The sequence below is a fragment of the Verticillium nonalfalfae genome, assembly GCF_003724135.2.
Source record: "Verticillium nonalfalfae strain VnAa140/NRRL 66861 chromosome Unknown scaffold_145, whole genome shotgun sequence".
NCBI classification, from domain to species: Eukaryota; Fungi; Ascomycota; class Sordariomycetes; order Glomerellales; family Plectosphaerellaceae; genus Verticillium; species Verticillium nonalfalfae.
Window position 1 is genome coordinate 20,565 of NW_021167370.1, and position 22,076 is coordinate 42,640.

The 22,076-nt window shown below is 54.6% G+C and overlaps 7 protein-coding genes and 1 non-coding gene across 8 annotated transcripts; 5 read left to right on the forward strand and 3 right to left on the reverse strand.

Annotated features, from left to right (window-relative positions):
* Positions 1–1,476: 1,476 nt before the first annotated feature.
* Positions 1,477–2,532, forward strand: D7B24_001994 (uncharacterized protein; the record flags this gene model as incomplete). Its single annotated transcript, XM_028636211.1, has 1 exon — positions 1,477–2,532. The coding sequence occupies one exon, from the start codon at positions 1,477–1,479 to the stop codon at positions 2,530–2,532; it is 1,056 nt and encodes a 351-aa protein (XP_028491499.1).
* A 300-nt stretch (positions 2,533–2,832) lies between these two features.
* Positions 2,833–4,126, forward strand: D7B24_001995 (uncharacterized protein; the record flags this gene model as incomplete). Its single annotated transcript, XM_028636212.1, has 3 exons — positions 2,833–3,127; positions 3,190–3,320; positions 3,377–4,126. 3 exons carry the CDS (start codon positions 2,833–2,835, stop codon positions 4,124–4,126), a joined length of 1,176 nt encoding a protein of 391 aa, XP_028491500.1.
* Positions 4,127–4,568: 442 nt separating this feature from the next.
* Positions 4,569–4,639, forward strand: D7B24_001996. The gene has a single exon. It is a non-coding gene; the product is annotated as a tRNA-Gly (tRNA).
* A 351-nt stretch (positions 4,640–4,990) lies between these two features.
* On the reverse strand, positions 4,991–6,927 carry D7B24_001997 (uncharacterized protein; the record flags this gene model as incomplete). Its single annotated transcript, XM_028636213.1, has 6 exons — positions 4,991–5,662; positions 5,718–5,951; positions 6,004–6,145; positions 6,206–6,358; positions 6,422–6,662; positions 6,723–6,927. The coding sequence occupies 6 exons, from the start codon at positions 6,925–6,927 to the stop codon at positions 4,991–4,993; spliced, it is 1,647 nt and encodes a 548-aa protein (XP_028491501.1).
* A 5,247-nt stretch (positions 6,928–12,174) lies between these two features.
* Positions 12,175–16,759, forward strand: D7B24_001998 (uncharacterized protein; the record flags this gene model as incomplete). Its single annotated transcript, XM_028636214.1, has 3 exons — positions 12,175–12,953; positions 13,929–13,951; positions 15,612–16,759. 3 exons carry the CDS (start codon positions 12,175–12,177, stop codon positions 16,757–16,759), a joined length of 1,950 nt encoding a protein of 649 aa, XP_028491502.1.
* Positions 16,760–16,790: 31 nt separating this feature from the next.
* Positions 16,791–18,096, reverse strand: D7B24_001999 (uncharacterized protein; the record flags this gene model as incomplete). The annotated part of the gene is made up of 4 exons (XM_028636215.1): positions 16,791–17,214; positions 17,264–17,669; positions 17,742–17,764; positions 17,825–18,096. The coding sequence occupies 4 exons, from the start codon at positions 18,094–18,096 to the stop codon at positions 16,791–16,793; spliced, it is 1,125 nt and encodes a 374-aa protein (XP_028491503.1).
* Positions 18,097–19,313: 1,217 nt separating this feature from the next.
* On the reverse strand, positions 19,314–19,580 carry D7B24_002000 (uncharacterized protein; the record flags this gene model as incomplete). Its single annotated transcript, XM_028636216.1, has 1 exon — positions 19,314–19,580. One exon carries the CDS (start codon positions 19,578–19,580, stop codon positions 19,314–19,316), a length of 267 nt encoding a protein of 88 aa, XP_028491504.1.
* Positions 19,581–21,170: 1,590 nt separating this feature from the next.
* Positions 21,171–21,893, forward strand: D7B24_002001 (uncharacterized protein; the record flags this gene model as incomplete). Its single annotated transcript, XM_028636217.1, has 2 exons — positions 21,171–21,727; positions 21,794–21,893. The coding sequence occupies 2 exons, from the start codon at positions 21,171–21,173 to the stop codon at positions 21,891–21,893; spliced, it is 657 nt and encodes a 218-aa protein (XP_028491505.1).
* Positions 21,894–22,076: the final 183 nt, after the last annotated feature.

Genomic DNA, 22,076 nt, shown 5'->3' on the forward strand with positions numbered 1-22,076 from the left:
TAAGGAAGCTGTGTCCAAAGCCCGTTTATTTTCACAAAACATCATAGCAGCTGGAGTGAGCCAAGCGCGCGCCGGCGTCTCGTGCAGTCACATTGTCGACTTCGCCGTGTTGACAAGATGAGTTGAAGGCTCAGGTCGGCCAAGAGGATCAAGCAACTGTCACCTAGCCATAGCCAACGAAATCACAGCGTCTCGAGCGGGGACAAGCGAGGCGAGACATGGCAACATTCGCGTATTCCCCGTACCATGTTGCGACGGCACATACGCGCACCAATGGGACAAAGCAATCAAGACGCAAGCCGGCCGAAAACGGCAGCAAGATTCATCGGCCAGCAGGTTTTGCGTGCCCTCTCACCAAGAAAGTGCCCCCCTCATGGCGGACCGGCCCATTCCCCACGGGGCGTGGCATGATGAGTAGCGCCGGCACTGGCCCGCTCTCGCTCTGCCTTACGAGGCGGCCCCGGAAGCGGGGGCGGCCGCTGCCGATCTTCTCGTGATCACGCGAATTACGGGGCCGCACTCGCGCGATCTATCTGCAGTACAGGCGTCTGGGAGGAACTTCCGTGTCTGGGCATGCGGGGTGCAGGAAGCAAGCGCTGCGGCGGCCGCGTCAGATTGGCACTTTTGTCAGTTTTGTCTGTGAAGCGGGTCGAGAGCGGGTGCTGGGTGGTCGGAGAATCTCCGAGGCCGCGGAAAACAAGGTTACAGGAGGCGCTCTGGCTGCAGCGGACGGCCTCGCTGTTGCCTGGGGCAAGTCGTGCTCAGCCTGGAGTTTGGGGCTACGGACGTTGCGATATGAGAGGAATTCAAGATGGGACCAGGCCCCGGACAGCTTCACATGGGTCTATACTTGAGACAGCGCTCCAGCTACTAGGTATACGAGTTATCATGCAGGGAGAAAAGTCAAATGTTCGAGCAAATCAAGTTCATCGAAGGTCAAGATTATGCTTCCAGCCGACTCCAGTACACGTTACATCGCATCGTACAGAGCCCGCCGTGAACATGGGCAGGAAAAGGCACAAGGGGAACACGCCATGATGTGAACCTTAGGTCACGATAGCGAGCTTGACGTGTAATCCAAGTGAAGCACATGCGACTGTCGGATGTCGTGACACTCAATTTTGGAAAGGCATCCAGCATCAGTCTTACCAAGCCTTGTAGTCATGGTTGTATCGTGACTTTCTACGTGTACTCATCAGAAGGCAGGCAATTGAGGAGTCGGTGGATGTTTGAAACAAAGAAATAAAGTCCACAGAAGGCATGGTGGAACGACAGCTATATATACTTTCTTGCCGAAAGGGGGCGATGGCCTGCTGATTATAGCCAGGCCTCGGGCAAGGAATATGGTCGACGTCACCCCGCACGTGGGCGAATCACCACCTCATAACGCTGCCCATTTCCGCCAGTGTTGCGCCGCACATTGGCAAGTATTCCGTTCTGTCTCTGGTTCCACAAGAATAGAGGCTGCTTACTCCGATGGAAGCCAACCGCACCAATGCGGACACGTTCAACATCACCGACAAGGCGCAATGGCGCGCGGCGCTGCAATCACCTAGACCTGTCCTGATCCACCTCAACGCCGACACGACATGGCTCCTGCAGCTGCCGTACCCAGAAGGCCAGACACCGCCACCGGGCCGCAGCCGCTTCAACCTGCTGATCGACCCATGGCTTCGGGGCTCTCAATCTGACGTCGCATCGTGGTTCTCGAGGCAGTGGCACGTCGTCGCGTCGAGCGTCCAGACGACGCACGAGCTCAGCTCACTCGTCGCATCCGTCGAGAGGCCAGATGGTGACGCTGGTGATGGAGGACGACGAGAAGGAGGAGGAGGAGGAGGAGGAGGGCCTGATACCTTTATCGATGCCGTCGCCATCTCGCACGAGTTCACGGACCACTGCCACCAGGAGACGCTCCTCGAGCTGCCGCCGTCGATCCCCATCATCGCGACAACCAAGGCCGCCAAGATGGTGCGCGCATGGGGACATTTCGAAACGGTGACCACGACGCCGCACTTCTCCCCCGACTCGAAGGAGTGGCAGGACGCCTTGCGCCAGTCAGGTCTACCTTCCTGGCTCGGCATCAGCCGGATCATCACAGAGAGCAATCCCCTCTATTTCCACTCGGCCCTCATGGTCACATTTGAGATCGATGCCGCTGGTGCATCAGGCCCCGAGGCCATCATCTACACGCCCCACGGGCTGCAGGCCTCTGATCTCGCCCACGTCAAGGCGGCCGGCGTCAGGACACTGGCCCTGCTGCACGGTCTCCACAGCATCACGCTGGGCTTGGTGAGGCAGCTCAACCTAGGTGGTCTGAACGGCATTCGCGCTGCCAGCGAGAGCGGCGCGAAATATTGGGTGGCGACGCACGACGAGATCAAGGGGGGGAAGGGCCTCGTGGCTCCGCTGCTGAAACGGGAGCAGCTCACGCTGCAGGATGCTGTCGAGGCCGAGAAGCAGCGTCTGCCGGGGGGAGAGCTGGCATGTAGATTTGAGAATCTCGGGTCTGGGGATGCTCTGCTTCTAGAATAATATTAATGATAATTCATGTTGCTGGGGTTCAACAAGTTGTTGAGTGGTTGATGTCTGGTGTCTTTCCAGGGGACGTAGCGCCTTCTTTCGCCCCGACAGCCTCGCTCCAGCGTCGTGGGGCCCTGAAAGCGATCGCTGGCCGCCGGCGGCTCACTATGAATCATCGCCGCTAGCGCCTCGGGCTTCTTGAGCGACTTACCGGATCTTTGGGATACATTCAACGGCATTCCATTGCAAAAAAAAAAACATCCAACCCAGATCAATATCTTCTTGTCATAGATCATCAGTTTCCCCAACGTCATGACAGACCAGAACCACGCCCTTGTGTTCGGCGCCGCAGGCCTGCTCGGCTGGGCAGCTGTCGACCAACTCCTGTCCGGCTACCCCGCGCCGCAGACTTTCTCCCAGGTCACGGCAGTCATCAACAGACCAGTCGCCGAGGCTGCTTTGCACTGGCCAGCTGCATCATCCACACGTCCCAACCTGCACATCGCTTCAGGGATCAACTTGCTGGACGGTGATGCGGACGCTCTGGCTCGTCAACTTCGGGAGAAGGCACCTGGCATCGAAAAAGTCACGCACGCGTTCTATTTTGGTATGCTCAACAGAAATCATGGCTTCACTTGTACTACCATCTTTCTGACACCATGAGGACAGTCTTCTCCCCGGTCAACGATGACCACAGGGAAGAATGCCGCGTGAACTGCGGGATGATGCAGCGTGTAACCGACGCCCTCAACCTGCTGTGCCCCCAGCTCAAGTCAATCGTCTACGCCGGCGGCACAAGGGTAGGTCACTGAAGCTGTGTCGAAACTCCACTCCCAGCGACTGACAACAAGCCAAGGGCTATGGCATCTACAACCCCGGCGGCACGTTCACGGCTCCCCTCGTCGAATCCATGGCCGACACGCTGCCGGAGGACTATGCCAAGACGGTCGCCTATCCGTGGTTTCGACAGATTCTCACGAGAGCCAGCAGAGGCCGGTCGTGGACATGGACCGAGGTCTGCCCCGACGCCGTCGTCGGCTTCTCACCAAACGGCTCGGCCTTTTCGCTGGCGCTCCACTGGGCACAGTATCTCACCCTGTATCGCCTCAACAACGCATCATCTGGAGAAGTCGAGGTTCCGTTCCCCGGCAGCGAAGCAGGATCCGACGCACTGTTCACGCCCGTGTCAAGTCGGACGCTCGGCAGGATATCCGTCCACGCCGCGCTGCACCCGGCAGAATGTGGTGGGAAGATTGTGAACATGGCAGACCGAGCACGGCCAACAACCTTTCGCGAGCTCTGGCCCGGTATCGCTGGCTGGTTTGGCTTGATTGGCGTTGGGCCCGAGGCCGATGCGGCGGCATTGAAGCCCGGCGAGTACGTCGAGAAGCACAAGCGCCTTTTCGCGACGAGGGGCCTCGCAGACGCAGCCGAGAAGGGCGTGGGAGCTGGCAGCGTGCGGCTGGACAGCGTGGGCTGGTGGTTGACCTTTGACAGGCAGTTGAGTCTGGAAAGACTCAAAGCTACAGGCTTTGACGAAGAGAGGGACCCGGTGGAAGGTTGGCTCGAGGCGTTTGGCGAGTTCAGAGCGGCCGGGATCATTTAGTCAGACGATTACATAGTGTGTACTTTACGTTCTGGAAATACCAAATCTCACAGAAGGCATGACTCATCGTTCATGTCAGTTTCGTTTTTCTACTTTGCTGTCCTCTGGGCATTTCAATTTACCGAGTTCGTTGGGCCATCGTCTGCTTCGGAAGTAGGCTTATGATCAACCACCCACTTGCAGAACGTCTTTTGTCTCCACAAACGATACAATGCAGCTGTCATTGAGCTGCCAGCAGCCGCATCGAAGTCTGTCCAGTTCATGGGGGTCTGAAGAGACGTTCGTGTAGCCCCTGCGAACGCTGATGCTCATGCCGTACCATTCTGACACCCCACGCTTCCGCCCTGACTGCATGATACTCACGATGCCCGCTTCTGCGCCTGGAAGACCTCGGGTGATTCAGTATTATAATTACGGTGAAGAAAGGTGATTATTCATCAAAGCGTGAATGGTTTAGTGGTAAAATTCTCCGTTGCCATCGGGGAGCCCTGGGTTCGATTCCCAGTTCACGCATCTCAACACTGGATTATCGGCAATCAAATTATTTTGGCTGCCGACTTTTTGGCTCTGTCAATTTTTATCCGAACAGCTATCACGATACTCGTGCCTCCTGCGGTGGATGCTGTGGGAAAGCTAATGTGCACGTCTCGCAGAATCTCGGACACATACTTTAATGGAACAAGTTCAAAGTGGTGACGGAATGGATCAAGCCGTTGCCGGTTTCTTCACGTATAGATTCATGACATGTTGCAGCACAAGGACCGTCACGCGCACGTTCATCGAACCATCATTAGCTTTATTCGCTTCATAGACTATCAAATATTTCATGGCGCACACGCGTTGCCACAGATCAGTCGTCCCCAACTACACGTCGCGCACCAGCTTCTCATCGTGCACGTGCATCGTCGCCATAACAGTCGAAGCAGACCTGGGCTCCAGAGACTTCTTGACCGGGTTCGGCGCCTCGAACACCTCGCTCAGCTCCTCGAGTGTGCGGTCCTTCGTCTCGGGGAAGAAGAAGTAGATGAAGACAGCCTCGGCAATGTCCCAGAACACGAAGACGAGGTAGAAATAGTAGCCGATCTGCTCAAAGGCGGGGCCGGACGAGTAGGCCAGCACGATGGAGATGCCGCTCGACGCAAAGTTGCCAATGGCCGTACCCTTGGCGCGGGTCGACGTGGTCAGGGTCTCGGCGATGTACATGCTCTGCTGGGCCGTCCAGCCGAGGGAGAAGACGACGCCAAAGAGGAAGATGAAGGCGATGGTGGCGTTGGCGGCGTTGGTGTTGTCGGGGTTGTCGACGGCCATCTTGGACGTGCCCGTGATGACGGCGAAGATGACCGAGGCGGCCAGGATGCTGTAAATCAGCAGAGGGCGACGGCCGACGCGATCGGTGAGGCGGGCGCCGACGATGGATCCGGCGAAACCAAGCATCGAGTTGACAGCATTGAGGGCGAGAACCAGCTTCTCGTCCTTAATGCCGGCAGTGTTCATCATGGTGACGAGATAGTAACTCGCGAGAGAGTTTCCGGACGCCTGCAAAAGTTAGATGACCGCTGAACACTGCAGCCTGATAATTCTTATCACGTACCTGGCCCATGATGGCCATGCCGAGCACGCAGATGAGACGACGGCGGGCGCTGTGCGTGTTGTAAAGCTCCCTGTAGTCCCACCAGCGCTTGTCCGAGGCCTCGGTCGAGATCTGAGCCATCATCTCCTTGAGTTGCAGCTGAACAATGGGGTGCTCGACGTCGCCCTCGCCGTGGAGCTTGGCGAGAATGCGAGCAGCTTCGTCATGCTTGTCGTTGGCAATGAGCCATCGAGGCTATTCGCATGTTAGCTCTCAGCCGTTTTGATCGAGATTTCGAATGACTCACCGACTCTGGGAGGAAGTAGACAAAGCTGGCGACAATACCGGAGGTAACAAGCTGGATCCACACCGGGATACGCCATCCATTGTTCCCGGTGATGAAGCTGGCGCCGTACACGGTCCATCCCGAGATGATGGCACCGAGAGGCCTGTAACAATGTATAAGCATGTGTCTTCGGAGTTCGCATCCCAGCATGGTTACGACTTACCACATGCAGTTGTAGAGACCAGTCAAGGTACCACGCCACTTCGGGTGTGCAAGCTCGCTCACGTAGGTTGGCGCAGCAATGCAACAGTACGAGACGCCGAAACCAAGGACGAAGCGACCTCCCATGAACTGGCTCATGGTGTTTGCCGTTGCTCTGTGTTGTGGTTAGTTGCCAAGTTCCGACACAATCTTGGTTCATTTCCATGGAGCAGCTTACTGGACGCAGGTGCCGAGGATGATGATGAGGGCTCCCATAAACATAGCAATGCGGCGGCCAAAGAGATCCGTGGCGATGGGGACAGTGAGCGCGGCCGACAGCTGGCCAACGTTGTAGATCATGAAAACAAGGCCCGTGGCCGATCCAGCAGATGTCATGTTGAAGGTGGTTTGGTACGACACCATGCCGTTCAGGCCGCCCATCAGACTTCCATCGTATCCGTTGAGACAACCGCAGCAGTCTAAAGTGGTGTTAGCTCTGGCACCGGTTGTCCAAGGCAGTCACGCTGGGTAATACTTACATGCGACGAACAAGACACCATAGAGGTGGAACATGGACTTGGTCCATGGTGAATAGTTGTTCTCATTAACTTCGTGCGCAATCTCGGCGGCAATGCCAACCGGATCAAGGTCGTCTTCATGAGAATCGGCATGCGCAACATGCTGCTTCTCGTCGCTGGGGACGTCGACCGGGGCAGCGGTCTTGGTATCTTGCGGGCTCGCCATGGTTGTTGATGTGGCTCTGGGGGCACCAATGTTTCATGCAACACTGCAGCGGAATCGGATTAACAGCTACTGGAGCCTGAACTGAATGATCAGCAGAAGAGGCATCTTGCCGGTATTTAAATACACGTCCCGGAAACTCGGAGCCGTCATTGCAGTGCGATGCACATGGTGATCGTCTGGTGATGGAACCCCCCTCATGAGCTTGTGGCATCCCGCATGGCCCCATTTTGCTTCCCCTGGGGACCCCAGACGATACGACTCGTGGAGCGTTCCTTGGTTCGGATGCTTGCTGAGGTGCAGGAAAACCGGGTTCGGACCGAACATCTGGGGTTACGGTGACAGTTTGGGGGGAGCGAGCAAAGTGTGGTCGCGTGTAATTCGCGGGGTTAAGCGGTGGTTCTCAAACGGCAAATAGTATTGCCTATCACTTTCAGCAGCTGTCTGGTTGGTGAGATGGCTGCGATCTAGGTCTGGGGATCGCGCCTGGTCGCCGGCTCCGAAACCCCCGGTGTCCTAGGCTGAGAAACAGAGGATGGAGAATTGGCCCATGCCCTTTCGGTTGACATCAGCCGGGTGAAAGCGTTGGCAGCAGGTTTCTGCACTGTCGACCATATTCTAGGCTGCTCGGTTTCGCCAAGATGCGACCTGAGTGCAGATACCCCGAGATTTGTCCAAGAATAGTTAGCAGCCATCCGCCATCGGCTACAATTGGAGCGGCTTACCAGTCGTGGAGACGGGTCGCGACGTAAATTGGGCGGTCCGAGGGATAGCGCCAACAGGGAACTGACACAGGCAAGCGGTCGTGTCGTCATGTTACACCGCTCGCTCAGCTACCCCCGGGCTCATTCCTACAAAATTCTGTTGGCAGTCTCTCATGATCCGGGCTGTGGTAGTCCTGCTGCTCGGAGAGTGGCAGGGGAACGCGAACAAGATGGTGGGAATAGGGCCTTGGCTCGCAGCACGCTGGCCCAGAGGATGCGGGGTTGAGGCACAAAGGGATCGGCACGACACGGATGCACTGACCATCAACCCCGGTAGAGCTATTCGATCTGATTGTTACGCACCTGCTTGGCTCAACTGCACTGCTCGCCCTTCGCTTGAGACAAAACGAGGAGAACTGATGCCTGAACGCCTCAGCCACGCCGAACCCATGTGGCGAGCCGGCTCCGATCGGGGTTCATCGTTGCCGATCTTAGCGTTTCCTATATACTGCACTTATCTAACGAGGTAAACTGACTCCAAAGACTCTAGCGATACCGCTTATAAGGCACAGTTGGGAGGCTATGATTATTAGTAGTGCTATAAATGTGAACTTATCAGTCTGAAGCAATACACAATTTTCCGGCTCAATAATTGTCACGTCCTACAGCCTTATCGGAGCCTGCTGGCGATGTTCGAGGATACACTGCATCCTCAATCATTACACATACCCACTAAAAGCTTCACTTCAATATCAGAATTCGGCTTCCAGGCTAGTCCTTTGATACTGTTCAATCACGCTTTATCCAGTGAGCATCTCTTGAGTAGATGGTCGAGGTATCAGCTCAAAAGAAGCGAATTTCGCCTCTGGATGGCTCATACCTGAAAGTTTGCGAGAAATTTCAGGCAGATATCTGGGATGTCACAAGGCATAGAAGGTCGGCGGTTCTTTATGTTATCGGGCTTGGCTTTGTTTTGGAATGTTTGATCAGCAGCGCCTCTGCAAAGCATGAAGTTGCTTCGCCGAGAGTACTGTATGCTACTTTCGTGTTCTCAGTCTTTGGCTGGCAAAAAACAAGCGAAACACGTCTCGTAGCTTTGATGACGCTCTGGGGATTCAGTCAATCAGAAAATGGGGGTTGTGCACCCTGTTTTATCTCGTTTCATCCTGAAGTTTCCGCAACTAAGAACAATACCATCACCAGAGGTTACGATATTCAGTTCCGGCTGATCAAGTTGTCAGTCATGTATGGCTTCTCAGACTGTAAGCTCAGCTATAAGTAGTGAGAGACGATCCCTAAGCATCTTCGTCCAGCTATAAAGTGATGCAGATGTGACAAAGCTGCCCCAGGTGGTCTCAAATGCGAAGACGCCACTCCCGTAAGTGGAAAAAATGGCGAGCTGATTATGCTTGGACAGAGCCCCAAGCCCGGCAAATGCCCAAAATGTCCCTCATAGTGTATTCACTCTTACGGGTAATAGCTCTCATGCGAGGGCTGATGTCTATAGGATTATGGCTCCTAAGATTGAATAATAATCTTCCGAAGGAAGCGCTTACAAGCCAGTACAGTCCAGGATTTTCCCCCCGTCCCGTCTCTCTCTCCTAGCTTTTGAGGCGCTCCAGTCGATCTGAAACTATGATTCCGGCCAAAAGAAATCCGAAAAAGGACGACAAGGACCTAAGTATTGTGTCGCCTTGTTAGTGCGCGGCTGTTGTATCCAGGACCCACAAGGGGGTTTTATCTTCAAAGCACTGGGCGGGATATACTGGATACAGACATTTGAGGTCTTTGAGCTACAACTGCGTTGAATCGTACCCTCCCATCTGACAAATTTTGAAAATGTTCTCCAGATTTCAGAGAGAGGCCACGTCAGGAAGTCCCCCCTTCTCGAACAGGGCCTTAACATCAGTCTCGCAGAGGTTGGCATAAGGTCTATTCCCGATCTTGAGCTCGTACATCAGGGCGGCGAATGCGAACCTATCTCCATTTATCGACAATGGGTCGTACTGATAGCTCGGAGGGACTTGTGTCAGGAGAGGCGGCGAATTGGTTGAGGATCCTGCGGAGTTGGAAAGCTTAGCAACAAGCTCATCGTCCAAAAATATACTTTCGCAGGTGTAAGGTCTCCGTGTATGATACCAGCATCGTGAATGAACGCAAGAAAATCCGCTATTTGAGTCATCCAGTGGAGCCGAAGAGCTGAGTTGACCTCCTGCCGCTTCGCGAAAGACTGTAAATCGATTCTTGATGCACAATCGAGACAAGATTGCGCCACCCCCAAATCCGCCGTGATATGAAAGAATAACCTGATGCGGCCCTCTTTCGGCACACCTCTTGTAAATCTCCCGTTCTCTCGCAATCTGATAGCGGCTTCCGATACCCAAGGGTATGGCTGAGTCGAGGACAACGAGACCGGTACTGCCCCAGGCGACGATATCGTCAACACCGAGCCCAGGAGGAAACGGTCTATCATCGGACGCCATCATGGTAGTTGATAGAGCCACACAAACTCAATGGAAGGAAAAGTCGGTGAAGGTGGGACAACTCTTTGCGAAGTGTTTGGGTTTACCTCCTTTGAAGAGTTCCTGGAATACCCATTAGAAAACCCAGACTAGCATCCGCAGACGGACCAGGCACAGTGAGTTGAACACTAAATTGATTGTTGTGAGTACCTGGGTAAGCAAAAAGGCTACGGCTTTTGGAGGTCATCATGGCACCCAATCGTCGGTAATGCAGCACCACCAACGGATCATGTGCCAGGGTCCCGCAGTACCTGGAGGCGACGCTTTGGGATCAGTCAGATTCCCGGTGTTCGGTGTTCTTGTGGTGCTACCCAGCCAGCAGTCATTTGCACTACAAGGCTCCCTACGTTGTTGCGTGGGCATTGCGGCTTTGGAGCATCCATTTCGTCGGTTCAGTGTTAGCTGGAACTGTCATTCAGGTATAGGGTGCTGTGCGCGAAGTCATGTTTGCTTTGATTCGCCCCTGAACGCAAGATAGCCTCTGTTGGGCGTATTTTAGCCGCCCTTCGCCCCAACCGCATATCAGTCCTCGGCGTCGAGCAGACGCCTGTCGCCTCGTGACAGCCTTGCGGACAGGGACAAGACTGGAGCCTGTTTTTCCACGTGACAAACACATTTTGACTCGGCATCTAAAGGCTCCAAGTTCGTGATCTCCTCGCCACAACCGGGATCCCACCGCCACCACATCCATCTGTATCCACTCCACATAGAGCCCAGCCATGAACTCGAAACGCCCACACCACAACGATGAACCTCAGTCGGAATATTCAAAGAGGCCGAAAGCGTTTGACATCAGCGTCCGCGCTGACGCTGTCAGCAATCTAGCCCCGCACGACGCACTCCCCTCCTCAGCGGTGCACAAATATACAATAGCCTGGATTTGTGCGCTTCCTCTTGAACTCGCCGCGTCGCGCGCCATGCTCGACGAAGAGCACCAAGCGCCAGTCATCTCAGCAAGCGACAACAACCAATACGTGCTGGGGCATATCGGTCATCAGAACATCGTCATGACGTGTCTTCCACGACAATACGGCAATAGTAATGCCGCACTTGTTGCAACCGACTTGAAGAGGAGCTTTCCGAGCGTCATAGTCAGTTTGATGGTGGGCATCGGTGGCGGGTCGCCCAGCATGGCCGACTTATACCTTGGCGATGTCGTCGTCGGAACCAGAGTCATGCAGTATGATTTGGGTAAGATACTCTCAGCGGGACAGTTTCAGTCAACAGCCGACGCCAAAATTCCTTCGTTACGACTACGTTCTGCCATCACGGATTTACAAGCAAGTCATAGGCTGCAGCCAGGCGTAAACAACGGGGCTGCAACCTCGAGCCTTAGAATGGTTCGCATCCTATATGACAGGCTGCAGAACCACCCGCGCCCAACTCAGCCTGATCACCTTTTCCAAGCAGCATATGAACATCCCGCCGATTCAGCAGATTGCCATGATTGCGATTTGGGGAAATTACAAATGCGCGGCAGGCGTGATATTCAGGACCCCAGAATTCACTATGGGGTCATCGCGTCAGGGAATAGTGTCATCAAGGACGGGAAGACTCGAGACGATATTGCAAGACATTTATCGGCAATTTGCTTCGAGATGGAGTCCGCCGGCATGATGGATAACCTGGAATGCTTGCCGATTCGAGGAATCTGCGATTACTCTGACTCGCACAAGAACAAAGGTTGGCAAGACTATGCTGCCGCGACCGCAGCCGCATATGCGAGAGAACTGGTAGAGAGACTTCCTGTATGGCGTAGGGAACTCGTCCATGATCCAATGCATCCTACCAGCGCCGGCGCAAGTGAGGCCGCCAGTGAGTACTCCAGTGTCTATCAGTTTCAATTCCTCACTAACAAGCAATGTGTCACAGGCGGTCATATCTTGACTCGGCGCCAAGAACTACTTAAAGTCCTCAGGTTCGACGATCTGGAGACTCGCAAAGCGATTATCAAACAAGCACACAGAAAAACCTGTCGCTGGTTTCTCCAGCATCCTGCCTACCTGGACTGGCTCAATCCTGCGATGCAGAAACACGACCACGGCTTCTTGTGGATGAGAGGCAAGGCAGGCGCCGGAAAGTCGACAATGATGAAATTTATTTACCAAAGAATGAAAGAAAAGCATAGAAGCCCTGATACAAGTATTGCCTCCTTCTTCTTCAATGCTCGAGGCATGGAACTGGAAAAGTCAATTTTGGGTATGTACCGATCACTTCTGGTCCAGCTCCTCGAACAGGTCCCGGATCTTCAGTCTGTCCTAGAGGACTCTGAAGTAATCCCTGTGAACCAGCAAGACTGCCCTGGCCTCAATGCTTTGAAGGAGCTCCTCCAGAACGCCGTTATGGCGCTTGGCAATCGGTCATTCATTTGCTTCATCGACGCTCTTGACGAATGCGACGAGCTCCAAGTACGAGATATGGTGCAATTCTTCGAGGAACTTGCAGAGTCCACCACCGAAGATGATACAAAGTTCCGGATTTGTTTCTCAAGTCGACCATACCCTTATATCGAGATTCGTCGCGGGACGATACTTACGCTTGAGGGCGAAGCAGGACATTCGGAGGACTTGGCAAGTTACGTCAAGTCCCGGTTAATGGTCCCGAATTCGCTTACCGAGGAGCTACGATCCCAGATTGTTGAAAAGGCTTCCGGAATTTTCATGTGGATCGTCCTTGTCGTAGAGATATTGAACAGTGAAAGCAATCATGGTGCCCTCGCCCTACGGAAAAGGTTATCAGAAATACCCTCTGAGCTCAGCCAACTCTTCAAGCGGATATTGACTCGAGATGGAAACAAACCGGAGTTCTTATTGCTCTGCATTCTATGGATTCTTTGCGCAAAGCGGCCACTTTCTCCAACAGAATTCCGGCATGCCATGTGGGCAGCATTACTAGGAAAAGGTCTTGTCGATGAGGAATTGCCAGACAATTCAGATTCGGAAGCTTCCAAACTCGTCACGAGTTCTTCCAAAGGACTTGCAGAAATCACCAAGGCCAAGCAGCCAACAGTGCAATTCATTCACGAGTCGGTGCGGGACTTCTTAGTCAAAGACAAAGGTCTACAAGACATATGGCCTGAGATTGGATTTGAATGGGAGGCACCCAGCCACGAACGGCTGAAGAATGCATGCGTCTCGTACCTGAATCATCCCACAGTCCGGGCAATCAGGCATCAAGCTACCAATAAGGCTCATGAGAGAGCAATAGTAATGACCAGCCCCCCTCCAGCAAAGTCTATCAGGGAAACAGAAACAAAAGACCTTGCAAGGTTATCGTTTGTCAAATATGCCATTCAGCAAGTTCTTTGTCACGCTGATGCAGCGGCCCTTTTCGCGCCTCAGGGTGATTTTTTATCCGATTTCTTCAATGGTACCGGCGGACTCAGATGGCTTAATTACTTCGAGACTCGCAAGACTCGTCGATTTAGCGAATTCGCAACACCTCTTTATGTACTCGCGGACAGAGGGCTGGAGAAGTTGATAAGAGCGCGTATGTGGACAGAGTCACCGATGCGCGTTCAAAAGGAACGATATCAATATCCACTCTTCGCGGCGTTGGCCAACGGCCATAAGGGGGCCGCAGCAGCCCTTTTGGGCCTGCCCTCACTTACTTGTGATGGTGTTGACATGTCCGAAGGTATCAACTTCATGAAGGACATGGTAGGATACCGAGGTCGAACACCGCTATCATGGGCTGCTCAGGAAGGCAGAACAAAGATTGCAGAAGCGCTTATCCAAGGAGGATCAGATCCTGATGAGAAGGATACACGAGGTTCTAGGCCACTCGAACTTGCTTTGAAGGGTAAGCATGAGGCAATGGCCCAATTGCTTGTAGACGCCGGGGCATCGTGTCACAGCTCTGACCTATTCGAAGCTTGCAGTCAAGGTTTAGAACCTATTGTGGCACTACTTCTGGATAGGTGTGGAGCGGATATAGATATTCTGGACGGAGATATGAATTCGCTGGTTCTAATGGCCTCAAGAGCCGGTAATTATGGTACTGTGCGGCATCTTTTAGAGAAAGGGGCAGCAATAAACCTCCAGAATAATGCTGGGGATACCGCACTTATCAGGGCCGCTTCTCATGGCTACGAGGAGGCTATACAGCTTCTTTTAGAGAAGGGGGCAGCAATAAACCTCCAGAATAATGCTGGGGATACTGCACTTATGTGGGCCTCTCGACTTGGCTGCACAGGGGCTGTACAGATTCTTCTAGAGCATGGCGCCTCTATAGACATGCGGAATTCAGCTGGAAGTACAGCACTCATGTGGGCCTCTCGATTCGGCCATACGGGGCCTATACACCTTCTAGAGCATGGCGCCGCTACAGACATCCGGAATTCAGCTGGAAGTACTGCACTTATCCAAGCCTCTCTTTTTAGACCCGTGCAGACTATAGAGCTTCTTTTAGAGAAAGGGGCAGCTATAGACCTCCAGGATCGCTCTGGGGCTACTGCACTTATATGGGCCTCTCGACTTGGCTGCACGGGGGCTGTACAGGCTCTTCTAGAGCATGGCGCCGCTACAGACATCCGGAATTCAGCTGGAAGTACAGCACTTATAGAGGCCTCTCGAATTAGGAGGGAGGATATTGTGAAATATCTCCGTGCAAGAGGGGCACTCTATTAAGCCTCCTGGGTGTGAGGTGAGGATATCCCCATTCTTCTCTAAAACACTTGCATCTACAAATACATATAATCAGATCTGAATACAAGACTTACTGAGGCCTTGTGCGACGGATATCATGGTATTTTAGAGCCGCTTTCGAAGTCAGTCGCAAATGTAGAAACTGAAAATCAGCAAATGAGTCATTCATTCAAACTAGCTTTTGGTACTAGTTTGCAATCTGCGATGAAGAATCACAGAAAAGGTATACCGAGTGACTTCTAGCCTTATAACTTGGGTTGAAGAACTCCATTGCTTGGTCTGTTCTGCAAGTGAGGCTGCATGAGTGGTTTCTACTATTAATCTAACACGACTTCCAACACTGATGACAATATAACCAAGAACCATTCTTTGAACGCCCGCGATATCCGTCAAAGCCTCTCGATGAGAGGTCCAGGCTGATCAACTTCTATCAATCTTTGTTCAAGCCTAAATACAATAATGCAACTGGTCAAGCTAGGATGGGATCCAGTCTTTGAATTATAAAAATCTCCTTGGTGCAAATGCAATTCAAATCATTGTAATACGGGAAAGCTTTCTAACGTCCCTTCCATGGAGCAAGGTATACACTGCGCAAGGGAGGTGTGATGCCCGCTAAACACCGCCTCAAGGTGTTGCCGCGACGATCAAGTGAAAACATTTACCACACTGAGTCTAACGAGATGTGTGCCTTCCCGTCCATTGTATATCATCTAGTGCCACGCATGGGCTTAAATGTCTGATGTTGGTTCATGATGCGCTGGCATTTTATCTCAATATCATCACTGCCAAGTTCCCATCAGCAGCTTACGTACTAGACCCTCGCCGTCAAGAGCCACGGTCTTCGACAATCATGTCTACCCAAGATCCTTCCTCGACGACAGAGGCCTCTACAAGTATCCTCCCACGACGCGACCAAACCCCCTGCGCAGGCTGCGGCTACACCCCGCAGCGCGCCTACCAAGATCAAACCAAGTACAGATCCCAGCTGGCGCTCGACTTCGTCGGCCGCGACATCGCGACCTGGACCATCGGCGCCGACACCCTTCTCAAAGACAGCTCGGCCGCGCAGGGCAGCAACGAGGTCGACACACTCCGCTTCCTCCGCAGGAAGGTGCCCGAGCTGCCCACGCCCGATGTCAAGGCCACGTGGGAGACGGGCGGCAGGCGGTACATTGTCCAGGACCGTGTGCCCGGCCAGACCCTCGGCGCGGTGTGGCACGAGCTCGACCTATCTACCAAGGTCCGGATACTGGACCAAGTCGTTGCGGTGGTCGAGCAGTGGCGCACCTTGACGAGCGGCAAGATGTGCAGCGTCACCGGTGGCCCAGTCGAATCTCTCCGTTGGTGGTCGGCAGGATTCACGCCGTGGGGCCCCTTTCGGCGCAAGCGCGAGCTGTTCGCCTACTTTGAGGATGCGAGGGGCGGTTTTCCTGGGGCGGTCCGCGATATGCTGTGGCGGAATATGCCGGACTGTCGGCCTTGGACGTTCTCGCATGGCGACCTTCATGTGTACAACATTATGGTGGAGGATGGGAACCTCACCGGGATCATCGACTTTGCGACGGCGGGGTTCTATCCGATGTGGTGGGAGTATGTCCAGCTGAGGCTCGCGTGTGGAGCCAGGCCGGATCACGAGTGGAAGCACATGCTCCAGCTACGGATGAAGGATTCGTGCCATGAGGCCGAGGCGGCCATGACGTGGGCGAAGGCCTGCGATGAGCTCGCTTCCCTGCCGGACAGCATAACGAACGCCACAGTTGGTTGGCTGCGTGAGCAGTTCCCAAACGAACGTCCTCGAATATGCGAAGTGATTGCAGACGCGCGTCCAGGCAACGATCAGAACGAAGGGGGTGAGTTACAGCGAGGAGGTGGCCTAACAGCGAAGCCCGTGCCTAAGACGACTGCCACGAAGGCATGTCTTGCGCGATGGCGTGCGAAACTGACGACGCGGCACGGATTCTAGCGGTGAGCAGCAACTCATGAGTTTCGAGCTTTCAAACTGAGGTACTTCTCAGACTGAGTCGTAGGAATTTCTTCGTGGTCCATGTGCCGACGCCCGTTTCGGGTACGTTGTCAAGCGTGTGAACGCGGTCCTCATGCGGCGGCGGAGTCGCACGGGTGGAAGAACTGGTCGACGGGTGGTACATCGCTGACGGGGCAGGCTCGAGGTCCACAGGGGTGTCACGCCGCTTCGAGAGGTCTTCGGCATTCTTGGAACACAGGTTCCCGAAGAAGCCAGAAACCCTTTTCGGTATTGTCCTCTTGGTCGATTCGCTGCGCCGTACGGTGCTGTGCTGGAGATGACTTTCGAACGAGTTGATTTCGTGAGAGGCCTTGACGACCTTGGCGATGAGCTGGGCCATGTTCATCTCAATGTGGAGTTTGGCGAGATAGGCAAGAGGGTGGAATTGGGCATAGCTGTGACACTTAGCACCAGAGAGGGCAAACATAGAAATAAGTTACCCACATGAAGGTATTCGGCAAAGACATGAGGCCGATGATCATGATATCGAGAGACATGGAGATGCAGATCATGGCCAGGTTGAAACGAAACAGCACGGTGTACTTGGTCAGACCGGACGCGATCAGTCGCGACCTGACAAGATAGATGAATGCGAGGTTGAGCCCTAAATCAATGATGAGGAAGATGCCCTTCTCGATGCGGTCCCAGATGTTATTAGCATGAATGATGCCCTCGCTGATCTGCAGGCGTGCAGGGATCCAAACGCAAAAGACGCTGATGTTGATGGCCAGCAGCACGAGGAACACACCCCATTTGAGACGAGTTGCGTGAGCTGGAACGTGCATGAGGAGGGCGATGCGATTTATGATGATTTGCATGAGGCACTGAACCTGGATCGACCAGAAGACGACTGGCGCGGTCAGCAAAATGTTTGCGAACAGAGCTTCTATAATCAATCGGGTTTGTCTCCGGCATGACTTACGGACGAAGAAGAAGAACTCAAAGCTGTCAGACGTCAGCATCACAGATCTCTTCAAGAATGAGGTTCACGGTCGTCTTGCTCACCTGGGGCCGAACCATCCTCGAAGGAAGATCCAAGAGATGATGCCAATGATCATGCAGGAAATCCACTCGGCCCATATCAGCGCAATGTAGGCGTTGACTCGGTGTATCTTGTTCAGCGTCGCCATGGTCTGCTGGATCGCCTTGGTACCGGTCCAGACACCCAGTCCTAGCGTGAAGCCCCAAAAGATACTCGCGATGTTCTCCTCATCTCGATTCGGCGGGTTGGGCTTGTACCAGGGCGGCACAAGCGTGCCTCCCGGGCTGTCGGACATTTCGGTCTTGACAGCGGTGGTCGGGCGTTGACGGCTATCATCAGTACATGCGTAGCGCGCAGAATGCGAGGCGACACACGAGGTCAAGATGTAGAAATTTCGGGCACCGAACACGGTCAGCCTCCCGAACACACAGATGCAGCGAAGACAGTCAATTGAATCATGACAAGGAAAAAAAAAAAGCCTACCCGCCAGCAGCAGGTTGCGAGGTAGAAGAAAGCCGGATGGCGCCCGCGGTACAGCCTTCCCAAGGGTGGACTGATGCATGGGGGGGCGTTCGCGGCGGACCATCCGATGGACGCCGGCGCCAACTCTAATCCTGTTGCTGGCGAAGACACGGATCCAGATGCCGATCAGATCGTGCACAATTGGCAGGCCACACTGCGACACTCGGACATTGTGGGTTTCGGGGTCCAATACAATCAGGTCCAATTCTCTAGCTAGTATCGCTCGAACACCTAACGGTGACGTACTACTGCAAATACCTGACTTGCCACGAAAGAAAGATGCGAATCTAAGAAACTGGTGACAAAGATTTCCGTCGGAGATGCAGATGTCCTGCTGGGTACTCGGTCACTGCCGGCGACTACTGTGACCGCAGCCGACAAACGACTTCAGATACTTGCCCTCACAAGGGAACAGGCGAGTGAAACATGGGAGAAGGGGGGGTTGGCGTTGAGGTGCGTCGACGGCAGCGGGATGTGTCGAACGGCGACTTGTTCGTTGGTCTTTCATCGTTGCGATCTAAGACGTCGCTTTCGGCTGGTTCGGCTGGCCAGGCTGTCTTATCCGACAATGGCAAACGGCTTGTCGGGACCGGGCTGGTGGGTGGTCGGCCATGGTCATTGGCGTCGTGGAATGCAATGTCATCAAAACGCAAGGATGTAGCAGGATGCAGAGGCTGCCAAAGGGAAGCGGTGACAGTGACTGATCGTCCCAGTCTATTGAAGCACGTTGCTTCTTCGTGTGCTGTGCAACCCAGCAACTTCACTGGGGGGATCAGGTGTCTCAAATCCAATCTGAACGCAGTCGTCAGCTTGTGGCCCAGGCTGGAGTGACACCTCACTTGGTTGCGGAAGTTGTGCTGTGGCTTGCAATGCGTCGAAAGGTGTCACATGCCTGGATAGCCAACCACCACTGAAGTAGCCACCAGGGGAGCACTGAGCCACAAGGCCGCGAAGGCGCAAAGCACCTTGAAGCGCGCTTGCCAGGAATGCTCAGTTGTTGATCGCTTCTTTCAAGAGTCGCACGGTACTGGTGCCCATCTGCGCCAGATTGGCCCAGATGCTGACCTTGTCGACGAAGACTTGGGGCTGGCCCAGTGTCGATTCCTTCTTCCTCGCGTGCTGTGGTGGCTCGCGAGGCTTGAAGATGGGATCGTCGGTGCGGGGCAGTCGGGGCGCTGCCGCCGTAACAGCTGTGTCGGCCTTTGCATCCAGTGGCGTAAGAAGAGACTTGACTTTTTGTTCGGGTTGGCTGGTCATGTTGATGATACAGTTGGCAGTGCGAGGAGTAGAGCGCGGGATTCATTCGTGGCTGGCAACATGTCTTATGTACGAACGACCTGTCACCCTGACAGCACATATATTTTCGGCCTGTAGGATGATGCTTGCTGGGATAGTTGCTCCGCCACCTCGTTCAAGACCACTTCACGTCGTCGGCAACAGCTGGAAGTAGGCGGCGCATTCGCCGAGCCTGCGCCGCCTTCCCTGTACAGGGCCTCGCTCGACAGGCGAAGGATTGTTTGGGGTCAGGGTCCGTATTCGCATTGCTGTTGCGTGGTCATGTCCATAGCAGCACGCCCTGCCAGAGCAGACCGCCACTTCAAGCCGATGCCAGAGAACAGTGGAAGCTGAATACTGACCCGAGCAGTGCGACGGACAAGACATTGTCGACATGGCACAAACTACTGACCATCGATGGACCCCGCTTCCTCGCAGCTTCAAGGCAGATGGAGAATGAGAAGGCCTCTCAGAGGATTCCTCCAACAAAGCAGAATCACAGCCCTACTCGTGGGCCAGAGCAACAGGGGTCCCCACGTACGTGCCGCACCAGCCCTCCGACGTGTGCGTCCACGCTCAGAATGCTCGCTGCTGACTTTTGGGGGAATTTCCCGGAACGTTGGCGGAGCTTTTCATTGATATGTCATGCAGGTCGGCATAAATGGCCATGTTGAGGCGTCCGATTCGAAGATTCAATGCTACGGACGGTAGTGAGCAAACGACGATTCGTGAGGTGGCCGGAAGCTCTGAGCTCTCAGAAGGGTCGCCTCGCGATCGAGCTGTTCATTTGTCTGACGGCTTTCAAGGAATTTGGGCGAGCAGCATGAGAAAGTCGTCGATGACTGGGGCAGGTCATAGAGGACGGAAAGCACTGATGGCAGTGTTCATGGACAACTTGGAGAGGCAGAAGGAGCATCAAACACTGACTGGCCGGCCGAAGGTCAGCACAGTCGATCTTTCCCCAGATTTTGTGGCCCATCGCCGTCACCAGGAGCAGCTGCCACCCGCCGCTCGAGCCAAGCACGACCCCCCCAATACCTCCAACGTCCGACGGAACACCGTCACCCGAAAGTCCTAGGGCCAATCATGGTCGCGAATTCCCATTGCTCAAGGGGTCCAGGAGGGCAGGAGGGCTTCCATGTCTCATGATGTCCCCCGCCTCGGCCCAACTGCTCGACCGACCCGGCACCTAACACGCCTCTGTCACGTACCTATGTGTGTGCGCTTGGGGCAAGCATGGCAGGGACAGGTGAAGAAAGAGTGAGGGGATGGAGGACAACAGAGGAGAGGGGCCCATCGGGGGGGCAGTTACGTTCGAAGCTTCTGACTTTGCGCGCGATGTCACGGCACGACAATCCCTCCGTCTCGATGCCCCGTTTTCATCATATCGACGTCCGACGATACCGAGTTCAGGGTCATTCTTCTCCTTCTTGAACCATCACGTTTCGATTGACCCCCGGATACCAACCATCACGACAGAGCAACACCAGCAACAGCCATCGATAACTCACACCCATCCGCCCCTCGCAGAAAGCAGCATCTCCCATCATGGTCTCGACACGCTCCACCACCATGTCCTCCCCGCCCTCCTCTCCCTCCAAGACGACGGCAACAAAACGCTCTGCCGCCCTCGTCGCGTCCGCCTGGTCGCACCGTCCCTCGAACTTGACCCTCGCCTGGCTCGCCGTCTCCCTGCCCCTCGTCGCCTGGGACACGGGCTACGTCATGCTGCGCCCACACTCGATGCCCGGCGGCGCCTGGCACGCGCCCCTCTGGACCCCCTACGAGCTCTACGGCCGCATCGACGGCGTCTACGGCCTGCAGGCCTACGAGGCCGGCGACGGCTTCACCGCCGCCCAGGCCTTCCTCAACATCATCGAGACGCTCATGTACCTCGCCTACCTGTGGCTGTGTCTGCGTCGCGGCGCCCCCTCGCCCGCCGAGGGTCCCGCCGGCCGCCGCGTCGTCACCGGCCGCGAGGGCGGCGCCGCCGTGCTCATTGGCTTCAGTGCGGCTGTCATGACCCTCAGCAAGACGGTTCTCTACTGGATGAAGGAGTATTACTCTGGCTTTGCCTATATCGGGCACAACACGGCGCTGGATCTTATTTTCCTGTGGATCATCCCAAAGTGAGTCTTCTTCTGGGCCCCCCTTCCTAAAGCTTGACGGCATAGAGGCTGACCTCTTGTCTGCAGTGGCGCGTGGCTTGTCGGCTCGTCGTACATGATTATGTCGCTCGGCGGCGAGATCCTTGATGGTCTGGCCCCGGAGACGAAGAGGGCGAAGAAGGAGTAGATGTACATCGTGGTGTGTCCTGTCAAAGCGCACACATGGTGCACATGTGGCTAGACAGGTGATATGGACCATTTGCGGATGCCACGTGCCCTATTTCCATGGCGGGAGCCAAATACATGGAGTATATTACTGCAACGTGATTGACATACTAGGAACGTCCATTTCCACATGTCATTTATAACA